Genomic DNA, 17,317 nt, shown 5'->3' with positions numbered 1-17,317 from the left:
CCTAATTATTGGCAGTAGCAAATCTGCTTTCGATCTTTGTGGACTTACTTGTTTGGATATTTCATACAAATGAAATCATACAAACAAATTTCAGCCTTTTGTATCTGGCTTATTTAGCATGCATTAATATCAATACTTCATTTCTTTTTATGGCTAATAAATATTATATGAATATACTATGTTCTGTTCATCCTTTGATGGCTATTGGCTTATATCTACCTTTTGGCCATGCTAAATAGTATTGCTAGGAAATCTGTGTACAGGTTTTTATTTGCAAACTTGTTAGCAGTCCCTTTGTTATATACATAGGACTAGAATTGCAGGGTCATATGGTATTCCTATGTTCAGCTTGCTCAGAAATTGCCAGACCATTCCACAGCACTATATCATCTTACATTTTCACCCACAGTGGGCCAAGAGTTGCAGCTTCTCCATGTCCTTGCCAACGCAAGCTATTTTCTGATTTTTTTTGTTTTTAATTTAGGCTACTCAAGTTAGTGTGAAGTGATATTTCATTATGATTTGTTTTATGCTTCTCTAATACTGAGTGTTCTTTCATGGGTCTCAGCCTTGTGGTGAAGGGTCTTGCATAACTCAGTGAAGTGATGAGCCATGCTGGGCAGGGCCACCCAGAATGTCACAGTGAAGAGTACTGACAGACTGTGGTCCACTGGAGGAGGGAATAGCAAACCACTGCAGTGTTCTTGCCTGGAGAACCCCATGGACAGTATGAAAAGGCAAAAAAATAAGATAGCAGAAGATGAGCTCCCCAGGTTGGAAGGTATCCAGTATGCTACTGGGGAAGAGAGGAGAGCAGTTACTAATAGCTCCAGAAAGAATGAAGTGGCTAGGGAGAAGTGAAAACAATGCTCAGGTATGGAGTGTCTGGTGGTGAAAGTAAAGTCAATACTGTAAAGAACAATATTGCATAGGAACCTGAAATGTTAGGTCCTTGAATCATGGTAAGATGGACGTGGTGAAGCAGGAGATAGCAAGAATGAACATTGACATCTTAGCAATCAGTGAGCTAAAATGGATGGGAATGGGTGAATTTAATTCAAATGAGCATTATGTCTACTATTGTGGCCAAGAATCCCTTAAAAGAAATGAAGTAGCCTTCACAGAAGGCTATGAAAGAGCCTGAAATGCAGTGTTTGGGTGCAATCTAAAAAAGACAGAATGATCTTGATATATTTCCAAGGCAAACCTTTCAGCATCATAGTAATAATCCAAGTCTATGCCCCAACCACTGAGGCTGAAGAAGCTGAAGTTGACCAGTTTTGTGAAGACCTGTGGTGTTGGAGAAGACTCTTGAGAGCCCCTTGGACTGCAAGGAGATCCAACCAGTCCATCCTAAAGGAGATCAGTCCTGGGTGTTCATTGGAAGGACTGATGTGGAAGCTAAAACTCCAATACTTTGGCCATCTGATGCGAAGACCCTGATGCTGGGAGGGATTGGGGGCAGGAGGAGAAGGTGACGACAGAGGATGAGATGGTTGGATGGCATCACCGACTCGATGGACATGAGTTTAAGTGAACTCTGGGAGTTGGTGATGGACAGGGAGGCCTGGCGTGCTGTGATTCATGGGGTCACAAAGAGTCAGACATGACTGCGCGACTGAACTGAGCTGATGACGCATTCTTGAACTCACACCAAAAAGTGATGTCCATAGGGGATTGGAATGCAAAAATGGGAAGTGAAAATATACTCAGAATGACAGGCAAATATGGGGTTGGAGTTTTGTCAAGAGAACACACTGGTCATAGCAAACACCCTTTCCCCAACAAACCCAAGAGACAACTCCACACATGGACATCATCAGATGGTCAATACTGAAATCAGATTAATTATGTTCTTTGTAGCCAAAGATGGAAAAGCTCTATATAGTCAGTAAAAACAAGACCTAGAGCTGACTGTGGCTCAGATCATGAGCTCCGTGTAGCAAAATTCAGGCTTAAATTGAAGAAAGTAGGGAAAACCACTAGACCATTCAGTTATAACCTAAATCAAATCCCTTAATGATTGTATGGTGGCGATGACAAATAGATTCAAGGGATTAGATCTGGTAGACAGAGTGCCTGAAGAACTATGAACAGAGGTACATAACATTGTACAGGAGGCAGTGACCAAAACCATCTCAAAGAAAAAGACATGCAGAAGGCAAAGTGGTTGTCTGAGGAGGCGTTACAAATAGCTGTGAAAAGAAGTGAAAGGCAAGGGAGAAAGGGAAAGATATATCCAACTGAATGCAGAGTTCCACAGACTGGCAACGCCTTATTAAATGAACAGTGCAAAGAAATGGAGGAAAGCAACAGAATGGGAAAAGACAAGAGATCTCTTCCAGAAAGTTGGAGATATATTATCAAGGGAACATTTCATACAAGGATGGGTATGATAAAGGACAGAAAGGACACCCACTTAACAGAAGCAGAAGAGACTGGAAAGAAGAGGTGGCGTGAATACACAGAGGTATACAATGAAGGTATTGGTGACTGGCGGCATGACCAGAATGGTGTTTTCACTCACCTGGAGCAAGACATCCTGGAGTATGAAGTCAAGTGGGCTTTAGGAAGCATTACTATGAACAAAATAAGAGGAGGTGATGGAAATCCAGCTGAGCTATTTAAATTCCTAAAAGATAATGCTGTCAAAGTGCTGCAGTCAGTATGTCAGCAAATTTAGAAAACTCAATGGCTACAGGACTGGAAAAGGTCAGTTTTCACTCCAATCCCAAAGAAGAAGCAATGCCAACAAATATTCAAACTACTGTACTGTTGCACTCATTTTGCATATTGGTAAGAAAGAAAGAAAGAAAGAAACAAAGTGAAGTTGCTCAGTCGTGTGCGAGTCTTTGCGACCCTGTGGAGTGAGTGTCGCCTACCAGGCTTCTCTGGCCATGGGATTTTCCAGGCAAGAGTACTGGAGTGGGTTGCCATTTCCCTCTCCAGGAGATCTTCCTGACTCAGGGAATGAACTTGGGTTTCCCGCATTGTAGGCAGACACTTTATTATCTGAGCCACCAGGGAAGTCCATTACCAGGACTTCAACCAAGAACTTCCATATGTACAAGCTGGGTTTCAAGAGGCAGAGGAAGCAGAGATCAGATTGCCAACATTTGTTGCATCATGGTGAGAGCAAGGGAGTTCCAGAAAACATCTTAATTCTGCTTCATTGCTAAAGTCTTTGACTGTGGAAAATTCTTAAAGAGATGGGAATACCAAACCACCTTACCTTTCTCCTGAGAAACCTGTAAGTGGGTCAAGAAGAAAAAGTTAGAACTGGACATGGAACAATGGATTGGTTCAAAATTGATAGAAGAGTATGAGAAGGCTGTATATTGTCACCCTGCTTATTTAACTTTCTTGTAGAGTACATCATGTGAAATACTGAGTTGGAGGAATCAAAGATTGCTGGGAGAAATATCAATAATCTCAGATATGCGGATGATGCCGCTTTAATGGCAGGAAGTGAAGAGGAACTAAAGAGCCTCTTGGAGAGGGTGAAAGAGGAGAGGGGAAAAAGCTGGCTTGAAACTCAACGTTAAAAACAAAAAATAAGGTCATGGCATCTGGTCCTATCACTTCATGGCAAATAGAAAGGGAAAAAGTAGAAGCAGTGATCAATTTTATTGGGCTCAAAAATCACTGTGAATGGTGACTGTAGCCATTAAATTAAAAGACTCTTGCTCCTTGGAAGGAAAGCTATGAGAAAACTAGAGAGCATATTTTAAAGCAGAAATGTCACTTTGCCAGCAAACTTACTGTAATCATGTACGCATGTGAGAGTTGGACCATAAAGAAGGCTGAGTGCCAGAGAATTGATGCTTTCAAATTGTGGTGCTGAAGAAGACTCTGGAGAGTCTCTTGGATTGCAAGGAGATCAAACCAGTAAATCCTAAAGGAAATGAACCATGAATATTCATTTGAAGGACTGATGCTGAAACTCCCATACTTTGGCCACCTGATGCGACCAGCCAACTCATTGGAAAAGACCCTGATGCAAGGAAATATTGAAGGCAAAAGGAGATAGGGCGGCAGAGGATGAGATGGTTAGATAGCATCACTGACTGAATAGACATTAATTTGAGCAAACTCTGGGAGACAGTGGAGGATAGAGGAGCCTGGCATGCTACAGTCCATGGGGTTACAAAGAGGCAGACATAACTTAGTGGCCAAACAACAACAATACTGAATGACATTAGTCTCTGTACCCATACTTCTTGGCCATTTGTATATCTAGGAAATAATGTCTATTCAGGTCCTTTGCTCATTTAAAAATTCAGTTGTGTGTGTTGTTGAGTTGTAGAGGTCCTTTGACATTCTAGATACTAGACTGTTAACAGTGATATGATTGGAGGACTTTTTTTTTTTTTCCATTCTGGGTTTTATTTTACTTTGGTTTACAGAAATTATAAAATGTCTACTTTATTTATTAGTATTCTTATTATTCTTCTGTTGCTTGTGCTTTTGATGTTATGTCTAAGAAATACTTGGCAAATCCAAGGTCATGAGGATTACCCATTATATTTTCTTCATCAAGTCTTGTATTTAGTTTTATGATCCACTTTAAGATGATTTTTTTAATATGATGTGAGATGAGGGTTCACTTTATTAATTTTTTGGTTATCCAGTTGTTTCAGTATCATTTTTTGGAAAGACTTCTCAAATTCTTAGCACCCTTGTCAGAAATCATCTTGACTGTAGCTATTTAAGTTTCCTTCTAGAATCTCAGTTTTGTTTGTGTTGTTCTGTGTGTCTGTCATTGCACTAATCCCACACTGTTTTGAACACTGATAAAAGCTTTGTGTTAAGTTTTAAAATTGTCTTTCAGCTTTTTCTTTCTTGTGCTTATTTTAGTTATTTCTGGTCCCTTGCATTTCCATATGACTTCCTGGTCTGGCTTTTCCGTGTTTGCTAAAGGGCCATTGAAATTTTCAAGGATTGTATTGAATCTGTACGTAGGTCCTTTTGGAGAGTACTGCCCTCTTAACAATATTAAGTCTTTTATTCCATGAATATGAGATTATTTTATATTTGTTTAGGTCTTCTTTCATTTCTTTGAGCAATATTTTATAGATTTTTGTTGTTGTTGTTATCAGGGTAATGCTGGCCTCATTGAGTACGTTAGCGAGTAGTTCCCTCTTGTTCTGTCTTTGAAAGAGTTAGAATTGGTGTTGATTCTTCTTTAGTGTTTGGTAGACTTTACCAGTTTAAGAAGAGATGTATGTGATGTAAGAGATGGATATGATGCCATCCAGCCATCACATACTGTTCACTGTTGATTCTATTGTTCTATTTATCTCTGTTCTAATGTTTGTTATTTCCCTTCTGCTACCTTTAGGTTTACTTAGTTCTTATTTTTCTAGTTCCCCCAGGTATAGTTAAGTTGTTTAGTTGTTTTGAGATCTTAAGTATGCATTTATAGATTTAAATTTCCTCCTTAGTACTGTTTTTGCTGCATCTCTTAAGCTTTGCTATATTGGGTTTTTGTTTTCATTTGTTTCAAAGTATTACTTTTTGTCGTGGTTTTTCTTTCTTTGTCCCGTTGAGTTTTCACATACTTGTGTGTTGTTTAGTTTTCACATATTTATGACATTCCTACCTTTTGTTGTAATTTCTAGTTTCATTCCACTGTGATCAGAGAATATAATTTATATGATTTTAGTTTATTTCAGTTTATCATTTTGTGACCTCTCCTGAAGGGTGTTCCCTGTGAACACTTGAGAAGAGTGTGTTTTCTGCTGGTTGTGTATAGAATGTCTCTTCATGTCTGGTAAATCTGATTCATTTATAATGTTGTTCTTTGCTGAAATGTTTAGATACTGCAGAGCCAGTGTTCTAAATCCAAATCAAAGAGCAAAGCTTTCCTAAGCAATTTGATTTTGCTAGTCTTTGTGCCCACAGGACCCATTCAGAAATATGCACCAGACTCTGAGTCAGCATCTGATTTCTGTGGACCTCATTAGCAACTAAAAATTGCTTTTAAAAATCTTAAAAATATATCTCCATCTAAAGTTGCCTCTATTTTCCTGTTGTCTCCCTTTTTTTCCAGAGACTCCAATAGGTAAAAGAGCACAAATTGTTAATTATGGGGGCTTCCTCTGTTAACAGTACTGACTGTGAAAAGCCAAGGAGTTGTGTCCAATGAATACATATCTCTCTTTGTTGCTTTCTCTAATCAAGGTGATTCTCCTTCATATAAGAAATCATAAGCATACAATATTTTATATTAAATTTTCTGTATATATTCACATACAATAGCCACAAAATACAAATCACTTAAAAAAAGATTCTCCTTTTTTCCTTATCGCAAAATGTATTCAAACCCTTGGCAGCAAATTCAGTGTTTACAGTGTTAACGTTATAGCTGCCTGGGGAGGTACCAGCTAGATGGAACCCCCGCCCCTTCTGGGGCCTCACAGAGGTGCTCCCAGGTTGAGAAAAAGACTATTTTCCCTCCAGTTTATTTAAAGCTTTACTCCTGACCTGGGAATTGAGCAATGTTTTTTCCCTCCTTCTTGAAGGTGAGCAGAACACAAACTTTAAAATTTTCACCCGACCAAGCCCAAAAAGGAATGTTTGGGGCCTTTTCTGTCCTGGAGAGAGAATAAAAACCACAGGGTTACCAGTGTGCATACCCCTCCCTCAGGCCAGCGTGCTGGTTCCTGGGGTTAAATTTCCTATTTCGAATACATTGGTAAATTTTCCTTCTCACGGATTACAGCTCACCTTCTGTTTTATACTGTGAGGGGTTCCATGGCCGCCAGGGACCATATTTTCATCATGTCCCTACTCCTTCATTTTCCCTTGTACCAGACAATGGTTTTGCAATATTTGAGTGAGTCCGCATTGTTCTAACAAATCCTGTTGCTGCCACCCCTGTGTCAGGGTTCCCAAGACCACCTCCAGTTTTAATAATTTGCTCGCAGGCCTCACAAGACTCCAGATATAGTCATACTTAGGGCTAAAGTTTGTTACAGTGAAAGAGTAGGAAGCAGAATCAGCCGTGGCACATAGGTAAAGTGTGAGAGACCGGACACAAATCCTCTCCTGGGGGAGACACACAGAGTGCACTTAGTTCCCCTAGCAAAGAGTTGTGACCACACATGTGAAGTGTTGTCTTTACATGCAAAGTATGGAGACTTGGTGCCCTGGGCTTTCACTGGGGCAGGTCATGTAGGCATCTCTGCCCGGCACTTGAGTAAGCTTCACACCCCCCAGAAAGAAGCAGGTTTTAGCAGAGACCATGTTGTTTGTGCAGTGTAGGCACAGGAATGGCTTCTTGGCAGTTAAGGACTGGTGGGAGCCTTCACGAAATCCAGGTTCCCGAAGGCCAGCTGAGGGCCAACCCTGTAAACAGGCTTTTCTGGGGACAGCAGTATCAGGCCTTCCTTATCAGCTCTTTTCTTCACATTACCATAATTAAAGGTTGTTAATTTCTCACAGTGTTAAACATTTAGGTGGTTTTGTATATCATTTATTTTCCTGTTCTAATAATATGAGTAATGAGTGTCTCTCTAATCATTTTTGCTTTTTGGAGTGGATCATAATTCCTGGAAATAGAGTAAATATCTTTTCTGAGAGTTTCTAAAATCTTCTACATATTTCTTAATACATATTTATATATTTTATCCTCTCCTTACCTTTTAAATGTCTTAGTTCTCATCAGTAAATCTTTGATGGTATTTGTTGTATTGGTAAAAACTACACTATAGATTATTTAAAATTATCATCTTCATTAATACTTAACTGCTTATTGGTTCATCTGCTTTTTCTGATGCTCTGATAGGCCCTAGTTGTGATAATGTTGAAGAAGACATGAATGCTTCTGCCCGAGGAGCTTCTGCTACAGTTTTGGAAGAGACACGGAAGGAAACAGCCCCGGTACAGCTGCCAGTTTCAGGGCCGGAGTTGGCCGCCATGATGAAGATTGGAACCAGGGTCATGAGAGGCGTGGACTGGAAATGGGGAGATCAGGTCCTTAGAGATTTGAGTTAAACGCTTTAGCCACACATTAGTCACCCTCTGCGCATCCTGACCTGCATGCAATGAGTGGGTGGAGACTGGAATAAATACCTACACTCAAAAGACAGGTGTGGTTGACAGGCGATGTAGTTACCGATTCCTGGGTGGGCAAATAGAATCTCAGCACCAGTAGAGAAGGGCAGCAGCCTGCTCCAGGGCCCTTGAACAGGACCACATCTTAGAGGAGTAGCTGCTTGTTTTGGGACACTCCTGGCCTAGGCTTGACTTGAGGCTCAGCCTGGAACAAGAGTAAGGGTGAGCAGGAGAGAGTAAACTGCATCTGAATAATCATGTCGTGAAAGCTCTGACCCTGCCTCTGTGAGCTGATGGCCAGGTGCCAGTTAGGTATCCTGACCCAGCAGCTACAGGCACCTGCTTGGGCAGTGTCCGTCTTTCCCCTTCTTCCCCCAGCACCTTGCTCACGTGTCTGTCGGGTCTCCCTGAGTAGATTTTGGGACTGGGCTCTACACCATTACTGGAGCAACTAGCTAGGCCAGTGCTCACCCTACTGTGATGTGGAGCGTTCTTGTCTTGTCCAGGTTTTCTCAGCTTCATTCTTAAGCATGTACCTCCTGAGAATCATCTCAGAAATCAGTGTGTCCAGGACAAATAGCAGCATCCTGAAAACATCTTCTACTCGTAGAAATCAGAAGTAGAGTTTCAGTCTTAAGGTGTGAGGGAAAATTGAAGAGTGAAAGGGAGTGAGGAGATTCTGGTGCTTGTTTGAGGTTCCCAACCTTGTGAAGCCCCATGTGGGATAAGGGGGGGCCAGTGAGCAGGGTGGCAGAACCAGGCTGGAAAGTCTGGTGTCTGCATTGGCTTATAGAGGATGCTAAGTGAGGTGGTTCTTCCCCCACTTACCTCTTTTGTTAGGAGTGCGGGCAGATTAGTCCTGGTGTTCACTACAGTGATGAAGTGAGCTCTGAGTATAGGTGGGTTTGGAGCCCTCTGCTGACTTGAAGTCTGTGCAGCCACCCTTATAGGCAGTGTTCCAGTGAGAGGCCTGCACTCTCTTAACCAGTCTTTGTTTTGGCTTCCTCAGGATGGACCTCCTCCTGGCCTTGGCCGTGTGATTGGTGAACTTGGAGAGGATGGGTGGATCAGGGTCCAGTGGGACACAGGCAGCACCAACTCTTACAGGATGGGGAAGGAGGGGAAGTATGACTTGAAGTTGGCAGAGCTCCCAGTCTCTACACAGCCTTCGGCAGAGGACTCAGACACAGAGGATGACTCTGGTGGGTGTTTGGGGGCCCTGGCAAGCTGTGTGCATGTGCTGTTTGTCCTTTCTTTTGGGAGTGAGAGTGGCACTCCGTAGGTGAAGCTTTCCATGAGGGTCTGGTTGAAGCAGGCCCAGGGGCAGGATAGTTCCTGTCCCTCTTGGAGATAGTGTTGTGGAGGCAGGTGGATTTTCGGGGATCCCTGAGCCAGTGCCTTGTGTAGTGGACATAGCCTTGCCATGCCCTGAAGCATGTGTTTTTCCTTCTTTCACCTTCTCTCAAAATGTGTCACACAGTGCAGAGTTAGTACTTTACTGCCTTTGGTAAAATGAAGATGAGAATTTGATGACCTCAGAAAGTTAAACCCTATGTATTAAGAGGCAGAATTGTAGGAGGAGGGCTTCATGACATTTGTCAGACATGTCTGAAAGACCTTGGGATACCAGTCTTGGTGAGACTGTCCAGGAGGCTGGCACTGATTTGGGGTTCAGGTGTCTGCTGTATACATGGCATGACAGGCTCCCAAGATCACTTTTATGGTTAGGAGAGAAAACCCGAGAGACTGAGTTCACTAGAGAAAGGGTGGTGTGGAAGGTGGGCTAGGTGTTCTGTGCCCATGGTGTGTGTAGGCCACTCCACGCATATCAGATATAAACCGATGATGCCTGTCTGGGGCACTTTAGGAGTAGCACACGGGAAGCTGTGTGGCCCCACCTAGGTAGTCAATGCTGATTTGTTATTACTGGATCTGACAGTGTCTAGGCCAATTGTCCCTACTCGTACCTCTCTGCCAGGGGGTTTCCGTTGTGAAGTTGGGGCCTGAGCAGGGCTGGCCAAGTGACAGAAAGATGGTCCGGTTCCACGTGTATTCCTTATCAAAGATCCAGTGATCCGTACATGTGAGCATGTGGCTCCCTTCCGTGGAAGCACCCACCTAATACTTGTCCAGGGCACAGCCACCTTAGCAGCAGCCAGCTTCTGACGTTGAAGTTGTTTTTCTAAGGAATGAATCCTTGGAATTGTTCTGGTGTTTCTGAGCTGTAGGATGAGATTGCTGTAAAAAATTAAACTGTAATGGAAAAGTCTTATTCCCTTCAGTTAGGGTGAGTGTTCAGTGCATCCTGAATTCCATCTTTAATGTAAAGAACTGCTTCCCTGTCTACAGTAAGAGAAGAAGTATGTGATATTAAATCCCTTAAGTTAACATGTAGAGACATTTTCCTTTTTTTTTTTTGGAAGTGTAGTTCCTTATTTTGATTCTTTTTTTCAGAAGCTGAACAAATTGAAAGGAATATTCACCCCACTGCAATGATGCTTACCAGCACTGTTAATTTACTGCAAACTCTTTGTCTTTCTGCTGGAGTCCATGCTGAAGTTATGCAGAGCGAAGCCACGAAGACTCTCTGTGGGCTGCTGCGAATGTTGGTGGAGAGTGGAACAACAGACAAGACATGTATGCAGTGGGGAGTTGTGGGCCAGAGAGTCAGAACTGGGCTATCAGTTTGGGGGTGTGTGTATGTGGGTGATTGTGGGTGTGTGTGTGTCAGTGTGGTAAGGCTGCTGTGATGAATTACCACAGACATGGTAGCTGCATTCTCCGTTATCAGCACCACCCTTCACAGTGGTACGTTTGTCACAGTTGTTGAGCCTGCACTGATTTATCATTAGCGCCCACAGCTGGTAGTTCACAGTAGAGCTCACTCTGGGTGTTGCACACTCTGCGGGTGTACAAGGCACCACAGACACAACCTGCCACATCAAAGTACCATAGCCTGGGCCATCTCAATTTCAGAAATTCACTTCTTCACAGTTCTGAAGGCTAGAAATTCAAGATCAAAGAATGAGCATATTGAGTTCTTTTTTATGAATCTGAGGGCAGAATCTGTTCATGGCCCTCTGTAACATCTGATGGTTTGCTGGCAATCTTTTGGCGTTCCTTGGCTTCCCTCATCTTCCCTTTGGCATCCCTCATCTTCATATGGCATCCTCCCTGTATGTGTCTGTCTCCAGATTTCTTTTTATAAGAATGTCAGTTACATTGTATTAAGGATGCACCCTAATCTAGTTTAACTTCATCTAAACTTAGTGCATCAGTTTCCAAACAAGGTTGCATTCTGAGGTACTAAGGACTAGGACTCCAACATGTGAATTGTCGCGGAACATAATTCAACTCTTAACAGAGGCTTAAAACAAGAACTTCACTCTCTCAGAATTCTAGATGGCAGAAGTCCAAAATCAAGGCATACTCCTTCTGACACTCTGGGGGAAGATCCTGAATTTTAGCTTTTGTACCTCCAGGCTTCAAAAGTGTGGTGTGTGGTCACATCATTCCAGTTTCTGCCTCATCTTTAGTTGAATGCCTCCCCTCTTCTTTTCTGCCTCTTATTATAAGTACCTTCGTTCGATTTGGGGTTCACCCAAATCCAGTATAATGTCATCTCAATCTTTATCATAATTATCTCTGTGAAGAATTTATCTCCACATCTGACTCTGGGTGAACATGAATTTTGAGGGTACAATTCAGTCTACCAAAGTGTTTGAGTATGTGAATATGAGTATGTGTAAGTGTGGGAGAAGTTGAAGAAGTGATTGGAGCAAATGTGTATGTGTGTGTGTGCAAGTGTGTATGTGTATGCATGTGTGAATTTGAGTGAGATTGAGTGTGCATGTGTGTAGTTGGGTATGTGGAGAGTTTGACTGTGCGAGTGACTGTGAGAGTGGCGTCTGAGGTGGGGTGCCAGGGCCTGTGCACATGTGTTGTTAAGTGTGACTGAGTGAGTGGCATGAGCGTGTTTCTGAAGAGCAGTGTCCCTGGTGAACAGGGAGCTGGACTGTGGAAGCTGGGGAAGGGAGCTAGTCTGGTGTCTGAGCAGGTCACGTGGCATGCCCCCACCTCAGAGTCTCTGCCAGCCAGGAGGGTGTGGACACCCCAGGTGTCCATGAGTGCAGACCCTGGAGGAGCAGTCAGGGTCACTGTCTCATGAAAACCTCTTACTCTTTTTCTAGGAATACAGCCTTCTTAAAACTTGGGCTGGGAATTTATGATGCAGATTAAATATAAACAAGCTCATGGGAGATACTTAAAACATGTGAAATTTATAAACTATGGTATTTGCCCTCCCACAGATAACCGCTATTTGAATTGTAGATTGTTTTCCTACTGCTTAGAGACAGTACATAGATGAAATTCCTTAACGAGTTTGAATTACTCCATCTCCATGTACTTTAGAGATTTTAAAATGTGAAGTGTTCCTTGAGCTAACTTGCAAGTATTCTCCCGTTCTTCTCACTTAGAGTCAGTGACGTTGTAGTATATTTGTAAAGGAGCTTGTTATTGAAAATGTGTGACTTAGGTAAGTTGAAAGTAAAGGTGGTTCTGAGTGCTTGTTTTTAGAGCGTGAGTGCCAAGCTGGTCTGTCTTGCTCTGCCAGCCTCCCCCAGCAGGCTGGTGTGCCGGGAGCAGCACCGGAGCTGGTGCACCCTGGGCTTTGTGCGCAGCATCGCCCTCACGCCGCATATGTGTGCGGCCCTCAGCTCCCCGCCCTGGATCTCACTGCTTGTGAAGGTTGTGGAGGGACACTCGCCTTTCACCGCTGCCTCCCTACAGCGGCAGGTAACTAACTGTGCTGCCACACTGATCTACGCTCACTGTGAGTTTTGGGATTGGGAGCCCCATCAGCGTTGGCATCAGGCTGGCCATTGTAATTAGGTTCCTGAGTGCAGAAAAGAACTAACACAGGGTGGATTTTCTAGGTACCAGTGCATACTAAGTCTCCTCAGTTGTTTCAATGCTTTATGACCCTTGGAACTGTAGCCTGCCAGGCTCCTCTGTCCATAGAGATTCTCCAGGCAAGAATACTGGACTGGTTGCCACTTCCTACTCTGGGGGATCTTCCCGACCCAGGGATTGAACCTGCATCTCTTACGTCTCCTGCATTAGCAGGCGGGTTCTTTACCACTAGGGCCACCTCGGAAGCCCTGAGACAAGAGGCTAAAGATATTGATTATTTTAAATTGATGAAGTTGTTAAGCCTTAGATGACTTGCTTTTCTATGATCAGCTGCTCTCATCTTCACCATAGTTGTGGTATACTTGTCTTGAGAAGAATTAAACTAAAGAAATTATTTTTTAATTAAATGAGTATCTGCATGTGTAATGTAGCTTATTTTTAACCTGATAATTCATATTATTAATCAACTTTGAGGTAATTATGTGGCTGTAAAATAGTTAGAATTTTCACACGATTAATTGCATTACAGGAACAAAAATTAAAATCTTTTACCTCATAATTTTTCAGATAATGGCTTTCTTTAATACTTGCTGTTTTAAATTACCTTTATCAGATCTTAGCTGTACATTTGCTGCAAGCAGTACTGCCGTCATGGGACAAGACAGAGCGGGCCAGGGACATGGAGTGCCTTGTGGAAAAGCTCTTTGGTTTCCTGGGCAGCTTGCTCACCACCTGCTCTTCAGATGTCCCATTCCTCAGAGGTGGGCATCTCTCCCCCTTCCTGGTGTCCTGGGTGAGCAAGCAGGGCATCATGTAGCCCTTCCTTTGTGTGTGTTCTACAGAATCCACTCTGAGGAGGCGGAGGGCCCGCCCGCAGGCTTCCCTGACTGCTACGCACAGCAGCACGCTGGCGGAGGAGGTGGTGGCGCTGCTCCGCACCCTGCACTCCCTGGGCCAGTGGAATGGGCTCATCAACAAGTACATCAACTCACAGCTCCACTCGGTTACTCGCAGCTGTGCAGGAAAGCCGGCTGAAGGGGTGGGTGCTGCATGCGCTTTGCACATCTGGTAGTGTTTCTCTGTAGAATGTTGATTTAACTTTCAGATTGTCTTTTTAAATGCCATGTATTTTGTTCATGGATATATTTAAAAATATTTTTTACTGGAAAAAATTATTGAGGAAACTAATATAAAAAGTAAATTTGGCTTAATTGTAATGTATAAGAAGTAGGTTACCTCTCTGGGCTCTCCTCAAGTTTGCTGTCTGTCTGCACTAGGCTCTGTTAGATGACTACTTTCCTGACTGTGAGAACCCTGAGGTGGGGAGCCTCATGGCAGTCCTGGCTGTCATTGGAGGCATTGACGGCCGGTTGCGACTAGGGGGACAAGTCATGCATGATGACTTTGGAGAAGGCACCGTGACTCGCATCACTCCGAAGGGCAAAATCACTGTGCAGTTCTGTGACTTGCGAACCTGTCGTGTTTGCCCACTGAATCAGCTGAAGCCAGTAAGTGAACTTATGTTCAGGTTGCTAGGTAGTAAGGTGAAGGGCTTTTATATTAGAACCAGAAGGAGCTTGATTCTTGTGGTTTGGGTCTGCCTTCTAGGTAGCTATCCACCTTGAGGAAAACTGCCTTTCTTTCTCTGTTTGCATTCCATTCCTGTGGTTAATCAGGTCTCGCAGGGTTGTATAGATTAGCAGTTCATGTGTCTTATTTTAGCCTTTAAAGACATGAAAGGGTGTTAGTTATTTAGAAGATCTTGTGTAAGTGTATTAGTTGTATTTATTTTAGAATGTGAATTTATGAAATTTATTTTTTATAGAACAATTCAACTTTCAAAAAACCTAAAAATGATTCCTTTAAAATGATGATCTTTGTTCATGTAGAAAATGCTTAATTACTGTGTTGAGTGACATGACTATATTTAGCAGGTACTGTCATCTTAAATCTGTGAACTGGGGGTCCATTCGGAAAGTGAGTGAATTATGTACTTTGTGTAACCTAAGTGCAAGTGAAAGTGAAAAAGTGCACTTTTACTGTATGTTTCAATACAGTACTGTTTTTGATGATTATAGGATATGCATGTCATAGAAAATTTGAAATGTATAGAAAATACTTGAGAATAACAACCACCATCATGTAATCATTGTTAAAAAGTTGACAAGAAAAAATTAGGTTATATTTACTATACATGTAAGTCTTTATCTTACCTTCAGGGTCATCTGTCAAAATTATTTTCAGATGTAAAAACAGTTTTGAATACATGTGTTATTTTAGAGTTAAGATTCCTGATTATGCTAACTTTTCAGAACATTTGTTTGTTCTTTTCAATGGACACACTTTGAAGGTTTCTATGCTCTTTCTTTAGCTCCCCGCCGTGGCGTTCAGTGTCACTAACCTGCCCTTCACAGAGCCCATGCTGTCTGTGTGGGCTCAGTTGGTGAACCTCGCTGGAAGCAAATTGGAAAAGCACAAAATAAAGAAATCACCTAAACAGGGTTTTGCAGGTCAGTACATGTGCTTCATGATGAAACAGCTACAGTCTTAACTAGTGTTTGAGCAGTGTTTGTTCTTTTGTCAGAGTAAGTTCTTGCATTGCTGAAGCCTTTGCATTCAGATGGATTGGCCATTGGTTGAGCGATGATGGGAGTGGTGATGAGAGTGTGCGATACAAAGAATGATGCTGGGGTGGGGTGGCACCTGAAGAACACCGGCCAGCGTATATTCTGAGCACACCTTTTGAAGAGGAGTCTGTTTTCTGTCTCACTGCCCATCAACCCCCTGTCTTAATCACACTTTGGGACCTCTGCTCCTGGCCTCATGACAGACATACCCAGCAGGGCCTGTGTGCTTTGTCCTGCTTCACGTGGTATTTGGATGCAGGCCGCCCATGAAAGACCAAGGCCACTCATGCTTAAAATATTCCTCTTCCACTGCTGTCTTGATTTTCTTTACATTGCTGCTCATATGTTCTTTGAGAGTTCTTCTCCCTGACTATTCTTTGCACATTGGAAATCCTTGAGGTTTCATCCATAATTTCTAGCTCTTTAGGTCCACTCTTCTTGAGTTTTCTCACCCATTTCTCCCATCCCTGTAATTGCTGCTGTAGGATTAATGATGATGAACACTTTTAACTCTGGATCTCCAGTTCACATATCTGGCTAGAGGGTCAGGTGCAAGTAAACCATGGCATGTCCACAATTCAACTAACTGTGTCCCTTAGCCAGTGTTTCCTGCCTGCCAGGTACTGGCGCTTGCTGCCCTAGCGCCACCCCTCACTCTCCCTGTGCCCTCCTACCCACATTCCCACAGCTCCAAGCTGCCGTCCATGACCTCCAGCATGTCTTGCTTTGGAATGCTGCAGCTATGATTGTAGTCTCACTCCTCTTGCTGCTGCTGCTGCTGCTGCTAAGTTACTCCAGTCGTGTCCGACTCTGTGCGACCCCATAGACAGCAGCTCACCAGGCTCCCCCGTCCCTGGGATTCTCCAGGCAAGAACACTGGAGTGGGTTGCCATTTCCTTCTCCAATGCATGAAAGTGAAAAGTGAAAGTGAAGTCGCTCAGTCGTATCTGACTCGTAGCGACCCCATGGACTGCAGCCTACCAGGCTCCTCCGTCCATGGGATTTTCCAGGCAGGAGTACTGGAGTGGGGTGCCATTGCCTTCTCTGTACTCTTCTTGTGGGCTGCCTATATCTTTGTAGTGTCTTCCCTAGGCTGTTCCTCAGTCAACTCAGGGACATTACTGCAGTTGTTGGATTAGATAAAATTCGAGAGCTATCAGGGAAGCCCCAAGATTCTAGAGAGTGCCATGATTTTGATGAGTTACAGAACTGTATGTTGTAAGTCTCTGACAAAATTGTCTCATAGATGTCTTGGCATGACAAGAAAGTATTTTATTTGTGATGTAGGTATGGGGTTGAAATTTTAGCAGTTTAGGAAATATTTGATTATACTAGCGATAGTTATGGAAAAGGAAATGGCAGCCCATTCCAATGTTCTTGCTTGAATAATCCCATGGCGAAAGGAACCTGGTGGGCTACCGTCCATGGGATTGCAAAGAGTTGGACACAACAGAGTGGCTGAGCATGCATGCAGCAATAGCTAACTTGATTCTAACTATGTTAAGCCATAATCGTCACCCCTACCCAAAGTAATGCATGGGGAGCAAGAAAGGGAGAAGACCTGGGGGAGGAAGAGCGTGCTTTCCCACAACACTGGGAAAGGCAAGTCTTTGATTGCAGACAGACTTTGACATGATCAGCTGAGTCCCTCAGGGCAGGACCTCCTCAGGGCTGAGCAGCAGCTGAGGTGGTACGCCCAAGCAGCATGTGCCTTTCCT

At 43.2% G+C, this 17,317-nt stretch overlaps 1 protein-coding gene across 5 annotated transcripts in view; it reads left to right on the top strand.

Moving 5' to 3' along the window:
• Positions 1 to 17,317, top strand: part of HERC2 (HECT and RLD domain containing E3 ubiquitin protein ligase 2) — a 235,078-nt gene that overhangs the window by 108,042 nt on the left and 109,719 nt on the right. For 4 of the 5 annotated variants that reach the window (XM_027554355.1, XM_027554358.1, XM_027554356.1 and 1 more), the window contains 8 exons: positions 7,790 to 7,977; positions 9,068 to 9,260; positions 10,513 to 10,695; positions 12,674 to 12,855; positions 13,586 to 13,733; positions 13,815 to 14,011; positions 14,250 to 14,480; positions 15,344 to 15,482. In XM_027554355.1, the coding sequence (XP_027410156.1) occupies positions 7,790 to 7,977; positions 9,068 to 9,260; positions 10,513 to 10,695; positions 12,674 to 12,855; positions 13,586 to 13,733; positions 13,815 to 14,011; positions 14,250 to 14,480; positions 15,344 to 15,482 (1,461 nt within the window). The remainder of the gene's footprint in view (positions 1 to 7,789; positions 7,978 to 9,067; positions 9,261 to 10,512; positions 10,696 to 12,673; positions 12,856 to 13,585; positions 13,734 to 13,814; positions 14,012 to 14,249; positions 14,481 to 15,343; positions 15,483 to 17,317) is intronic. The other variant, XM_027554357.1, reaches the window with a different exon arrangement.

Source organism: Bos indicus x Bos taurus, chromosome 2 (assembly GCF_003369695.1).
Source record: "Bos indicus x Bos taurus breed Angus x Brahman F1 hybrid chromosome 2, Bos_hybrid_MaternalHap_v2.0, whole genome shotgun sequence".
Lineage (NCBI taxonomy): Eukaryota > Metazoa > Chordata > Mammalia > Artiodactyla > Bovidae > Bos > Bos indicus x Bos taurus.
This window is presented reverse-complemented; position numbering and strand designations above follow the sequence as displayed.